Source organism: Pecten maximus, chromosome 3, assembly GCF_902652985.1.
Source record: "Pecten maximus chromosome 3, xPecMax1.1, whole genome shotgun sequence".
Taxonomy (NCBI): Eukaryota; Metazoa; Mollusca; class Bivalvia; order Pectinida; family Pectinidae; genus Pecten; species Pecten maximus.
Window position 1 is genome coordinate 18723192 of NC_047017.1, and position 7226 is coordinate 18730417.

A 7226-nucleotide genomic window follows, 5' to 3' on the forward strand; every position below is an offset into this window, starting at 1 on the left:
TTTTGAAGAAGTCTTTTAGGCCTTCTAGAATATCAAGAAAAAAAAGATTTTTTTAAAAAACATTCTTTGAAATGCATTTGAAATGCATTTTTAACTTTTTTGAGTAGATAATATCAGTAACTTATCTCCATAGTAAAACGAGTTTTTATTTAACCTCTAACAATATGGCATTTGAATTGATTTTCATATGACATTTCACATACAAAAATTAAGCATCAAATTTGACTAATTATGATGATTTGGTGTTATTTTGTCAATATTGAATGATACCTACTTCTGCAGCCTGTACTTTGAAAAAGTGACAAGAAGATGGGTAAAAGCATTTTAATATCAATGTATGTATGCGTATCGCTCAAACAATATTAATTTTGGTAACATCATACTACAATTGTGACGGAAGTCTTAAGGCGAAAACATTACATACGATTAAAATTGCCTAGACAGAAACCACATAAAAAATCTGGAACAAGTTTTATCATCCAATTACCTTCCCAGAAAAAAATCGATGTTTTCATGAAATAAATGTTCATACAACGTCATAATTTAAATGAAAATTAGACTTCAAAGTTGGTCGAGTAAGTAATTATATTTATTTACTTGACACCAATTAGGGCGAAGATTTTGGTAGATTTTTTTTTCTGTTACATTAATACACCAATATATTTACCAATAATTATGAGAAACAAAAACAAAACAAATTTATTTTTCCAGTTACGACTTATTACTTCACAGTTTTTTATTATTATTATTATTTTTTTTTTTTTCAGGACCATAGGGGATTTGGGGATTTGGGCGTTAAAGTTGTGGGAAGGGTGTTGTAAATCGTATTCATCTTAGCAGAGACATATATACACATGTATATATGTCTCTGATTTTAGGGTATAAAGGGTTTTTCTTCTTCTGCTGTATGAATTAAGTTAAAAATCAAAATCACAGTAGGCCACAGTAAACTACATGTAGTTGATGCCTGAACATGTACATCGGCTTTTGTAATCCTAAATGCTTTTTTTAAAAACACCAACAACTCCATTAACCAACAAAATTAATTTACCAGCAATCATAACTTAGTATTAGCATTATACTGTCTATCTACCATTGGTCCTGCTGGCCTAGATCCGTATCGGCTTATTTTTCTCGGGAAGCTGAGAAACGGGCCAGTCTGTGCTGTCGTGGTTGAGCAAGACGCTTTATCCTAAATTGCTCTGGATTGAATGCGTTGAGACCCCACATCAATCAAAATGAGCTTTGCTGTTCACGAGAAGACAACCACAGCAAATAAACAAACAAATCCTGTGGGCCTAGTGGGTTCAAATTTGCTTAAAATCAGCTGTTATACAGGCGCGGCTCCAGGATTTTTTTTTTTTTTGGGGGGGGGGGGGGGGGGGGGGTGTCCAGTAATTTGATCCGCTGGTCCGCTAGTGTTATATGGCTACGTTTACTATATACTAGGCCAGGCGTAAACGTAGCTATGTAACAGCTGATTTTAATCAGATTGAATGATTTCCAACCAAAACGACTTGTCACTATGATCATGTCAGGGTATCGGGCCGACCATCACTGCGCCATTGAAATGTTCTTTTAGGAGCTGCGGGTATTTCTGGCTAGGCGATTTAGTGCCGTAGATCGTGAGTTCGAGGCCGATCAGGGCACGAGTCATGAAGTTGTCTTACTTTGTAATTTGTGTAACAATGTTATATATGTATTAAAAGTGATATCTACAACAGGTGACGTATTGACCAGTAAATGACGAAGTATGATACACCTGATTTCATCTACCATGACATCATGGAAGTAAAACTTAAAAGGCACAACGAGAAGCTAACCCTTTTGGCCCCGGACATGACGCGACAGGTGGCGTTACTGGTCAAGATGAAGTATGTGATTGGTCAAAGTAATGCAGATATGCAGTTAAAAACGAAACAAAGTTAAGATTGAATGCAAGCTGAATAAGTGGATGTATTTTTTCAAATGACACATTAATAAAATCATATTCCTGATTCAAATGCAGTCTTATTATCACCAAACATGATTCAAAATGATATAATTTTGTTATCCGTGCCGAAACGCATTAGTTCGTTGATTTATTTCACCAGCAGTTTTACATTATAACTACCAGCATTAAAAATATGCCGTTTATCTTTTTCAAAGATATTTCCTGTTATTACAAGCTTAATTTCCATCATATGTCTGTAATGGTGGTTTTTATCAAGAAACAGAAACTCTTGCTAGCCGTAGAAAAGGTAGAAAACCGAAACTGCTATATTGGATGCACGACAAATAACTCCTATAATAACTTCATAGATCATCTACTTCCACCTTTTATTGGTAAAGATAAAGATAAAGTGAAACAAACCCCGTTGACTGATCCTTCGACCTTTATTCGTTCGAACACTCGCGAATTCACATGCTTTCTGCTTAAAATGCCACTAAAATCTTGTCGTTGTTACGTTGTTTCGATACCCAAGCATTAAAGGAATATCAGTATTGTAAAGATTAGCAGTATCATTTTGACTTAATGGAGTATAACAAACAAAACACAAATATTCTTTGAAAAAAGAGCTTTATTATCAACAAAATAACAAGTCGAAATTCGAGCTATTCCATAAAATCAATTTGGCGACTTCTGCATGGTGGCTTGCACTCGGGCATAACTTTTCGCCCACTTGGACTTCCTTTCTGCTACTTTCCTCTCCCTATTTTTTCTGGCCCGCTCCTGCTTTGCGTCCATAGCTGATTTATTAATTGGAGGGAGCCGTCGCGGAGGACGGAAATTTACGGATTGGCACGCCTCCTGAGTGTATTTGGCGAACTGGGTGTGTGTGCATTCTGGAACGCCAGGGAGGACTGGGCAGGTTGAGGATTCGGACTTGGCGCCTCCGATTTCGACAATAAAAGCCACGCCCCCGTCACCTTTCCTGGGGGCAATTCCCTCCGCCTTCAGCTGCATCAAAACCGTCTGTTTTGTTTTACGTACTGTGTTATCAGCATCCAGTGATGGCCCGGCCTTCTCTTCAATAGGATCCTTGGCGGGCGCGACCTAGGACATGAAAAAATGGCTCAATCAGACATTCACATTTGGTGGTAATCCTACCGCTAAAACTTCAGTAAATAGACACATAGTTGCAAGACAGGTACAACAATTAAACAGCGTGGGATCGGCAGGTTTTAAAACATTACCTTATTTCGTTTCCTCCAGCAGAACGAATTTGAACTTTCTTGTATATTTTCGTCGACCTTTGAGTTGTTACATCCCATTTTCTTGCAAACTTTAAATGTATGTTAACCAGATGTGCGAAGTAACGTTGCGACAGTCTGCGCATAGATACGATATGTATTATGACGTCGCTGGTGAACATGTTTTATGACGTCATAATGTATTTCTTAAACGAGGCATTATCGTTCTTTATTATATGTAACACTATCACTCATTGGTTCTAATGAGATCACATGACATCAATTACTTACTGGAAATACCTAATGACATCACCGAGGAGTTAATACAATATTTTTTTTTCAGGTTTGTGAAATCATATATTGACTCCTGCTAAAATTGAAATTTTGTCATTTTGCTAAAATGTATTTAAGCTACCACAGTGCCCACATTGGCATACCCAGTCCGCATACCCCAATATGTATTAAGTCCAAAAGGGGAGGTAATTGTACACTATTTTTACGATATATCAAGTATCGGGTCGTAAAAATGTCCACAGTCTGTTGCTTTCCTGTAAGGAATTATCAGCAAGTAAACATAACGATCAAATACACAACATGAGGATTTTTTATTGAAAGATTAAGTCGATACCAATATTAAAAGTTAGAATTTGATAAAGTCGCCCTTATGCCCGTTCCAGTGGCTGTATTCTGGTATACGTCCGCTTAATGACCATATAGACCCATGAACTGTCCTAATGTGATGGTCAAGCGGCGGACGTGTGTACGGAATATAGTCATTGGCACGGCTTCGGGGTCGGGTTTTATAATAAGATCAGTCTGATCAATATGCAAACGATTCATAAAATTCTACAATTTAAGATGTATGTATATGTTTTTCTCCGTGTTAATCTTTTTTTTTTAATTTATTAGTAATAAGAATATGTGCCTAAATGAGGATATTCAAAACTTGTATAAAATGTTAACTATAAGTATTATTATGAATGAACCTCTCCACCGGTCGTTCTCAAAAGCTATTTATTTGTATATCAAATACAACCTTGTTTTTTTTGTTTTTTTTTGTTTTTTATTTCTCATATTTTTCTGTCTCTGTCTTCTTTGTCCGTTCTCAATATCTCCTTTTCTCCTTCTCTTCAAATTTTCCTCTTTTTCACTCCTTTTCTCTTTCGATATCCATTTCCTGTCAGTCGAACGTTTCTTATTCTGTCATTATGAAGACGAAATATTTTCGTTATCATGTAACTACTCTGGTCACCTAGATACCTATAGTGTATGTCACCATTTTTATCCTCCTTGATGGGAAGTTGTATTGATACATGGAGGCGTGCCATGGGTGGTTTTTATTATAAAACACGTTCTATAAGCAAAAGATTATATTTCTTCATAAGAAAGAATCATTCGCAACCTTGTTTAAAACAGCCGTGTATTCGAGTGTACTATTCGCATATTTAATTATAAGTTTTATGCAAATCTTATTTCATAAATATAACATCGCTATTGTTTTATTGTTAAAATGTTTACTTTTATGTGAGTGTCCCTAAACTACAGTTCCATCCTTGTATTCACACACACACATTGGTCATAGCATATGTATATTGCCAAATTATGGACTCATGAAAAAAAAAAAAGAAGATAAGCTTGCTAAGTGACTTTAAATTTTCCTTTATTCTAATGTTTCTTATATTAACATATATGGCATTTGAATCAAATCCTGGCCCGGGTTCTGATGAGCTTTCAGTTTTTCATCTTAATGTTCGAAGCATTAGAACAAAGTTAGACTATATTGAAGATTTAGCAGGCGAATACGATGTTTTATGCTTTACTGAAAGCCATTTAGATGAACATGTCAGTTCTGAGGATATAGGTATTTCAGGCGTCAACGTCCCTTTTATGTTAGATAGAAACTTTGCGGGTAGTGGTGTTATAGTCTATGTAAATAACTTGTTAAAAGTAAGCCGTTTAGCAAATCTTGAATATCCCGGCGATGAAGCAATTTGGATACAAATTACATTGTAGCAGTCAAAATTTATTATTTGTACCTAACTACCATTTACAGAGCTGAAAATGCAGTTTCGCCGTTTTGGAATAATCTGCGAGCATCTATACATAATGCTCTTGACATTTCGCCTAATCTGGTTATTACTGAAGATTTTAATGTAGACCTGTTATCTGTACCATATTTTCTTAGACATAATAACTTCTTATAGTTTAACTTATGTAATATTAGAACCTACACGTATAGGTCAAACCGGATCCAGTTTACTAGATCCAGTTATCCTCAGTGAGTCTATATCCTGCATTGATTCTTCTGTAATAGATAGATCGGTCAATGACCACAAAGGTTGTATTGTTAGTATGCCGTGCGCCTTATGCGCTTGTGGAATTACACACCATTTAGTGATCTCACTAGTTGTTTACGTGATATCACTTATTCATTAAGTGATAACGACTAAGTGATATATACAACATGGGATAAATAGTAAAACGCCATCCATATAACAAAAATTCACAATCCATGGTAAATATATATTTGGGTTGAGAGCTTCCCAAGCCCCCGTGATTTAGGATATAGTATAGATAATTGACGAAATATAAAGAAAAATCGCGGTTATCTATACCCGACGTTTTTATCACTAAGTTCGCTCACGAGTGTTTTATCTTGCTTCTTTCTTAGACTTCGTTCTGATTATCACAAACTACCACGAATATCTATTTATAAAATCAGGCCACAGGTCAAGGGTCGTGATTTTCTTTTATCAAAATAAAGAACGAGGGTTTCTGGTCATCAAGTTCAGAATTAAAACATTGTTGGTGAAACTGTTTGTTGCAGATTGTTGCATATGTTTTTGGCTTGAAAATTAACATCTTATCAAACTATTTGTTAGCAAAGGTACAGCCATCATTATTTCAAATTCTGAAATGATAACAAAATATCTGTTCATGCTTAGAGTGTTCTCAGGAAAATAGTAGGAAAGCACTTCATCTGTGCAAAATGACATTCATATTGCATAGGTATATTGATGAACTTCCATACTTAGCAAAATTGTTAGGACAGCACTCCTATTGACATACCGTTTACCGTTATAAAGTGGTATCAAAATATAGATTTTGAAGAACTTTAAAGAGCAATTGATTAATCTTGATCTATTACACAACCTCGATCCAGTAGACTATAAAATGAACCATTCACTCTCCGGTGAGGAGAGTTTTCTTTCCCCTGAAAGGCGAACGAGTATATATCATGTAAGTACTGAACTTCGTGAGCTATACGGGGGTGTAGTATTTTAAAACATACAACTAGGACCTAGAGAAAATATATCGGAGATGAAATTTTGAGAATATGGTAACCAGATCTCCTAACAGATTATTGGCATACACATCGGAACAAATTGCATGTGCCCCTCTATTGGCCGACTCTTATACCTCGAAAGTGTACTGTCATATACAACTACCACACGGGCTGATATGGGCCAACGTACGACTGCGATCCGTCGACACCAAGTTTAGATTACTGAAATATGTGTAAACATTTTTAAAAAGGTGAAATTTTACAAACAAGTTTCAGTGAACGAAGATTTAACGAAGTTCAAGAGTCAACTTGCCTATTTAGCTAGACAGGCTGTCACAAACGGTCATGCTTCAGAAAGATGGACAGCAAACGGAAATGTTCATATTAGAGACAAGAATGGTTGATTAGATTTGACTTTATAAAAGCATCAACGTTGATTCTCTTTGACCTTGAAATGCAAATGGCGACTGTGATCCAGCGGTTACGATCACAATACGCTCTCTTCATAGTGAATATAACCTCTGGAGTATCGAGGATAGGGATACATATATCCGTGATACAAATATACGTCAGTTGGAGTGTTTTTCGTAATTAAGAACTACTAGTATATGGTGATTTATTTTCTCGGATATGATTATTGACAGGTCTATGACCCGAAAGTGAGAGAGAGTATGCAAAAGGAAAACTTTTAGTTCCCATAAAGTTTTTACAAAGAAACTACGTGGTTTCAATCGAACGTTTGTTCTAAATTGTGGCAGAGACAGTG

At 35.8% G+C, this 7226-nt stretch overlaps 1 protein-coding gene across 1 annotated transcript; it reads right to left on the reverse strand.

Annotated features, from left to right (window-relative positions):
- Positions 1-2365: 2365 nt before the first annotated feature.
- On the reverse strand, positions 2366-4216 carry LOC117323458. Its single transcript, XM_033878690.1, has 2 exons — positions 3178-4216; positions 2366-3037 (listed from the first exon to the last, which is right to left on the reverse strand). Exons 1-2 carry the CDS (start codon positions 3253-3255, stop codon positions 2609-2611), a joined length of 507 nt encoding a protein of 168 aa, XP_033734581.1. The 5' UTR covers positions 3256-4216; the 3' UTR covers positions 2366-2608.
- Between the last annotated feature and the right edge of the window lie 3010 nt (positions 4217-7226).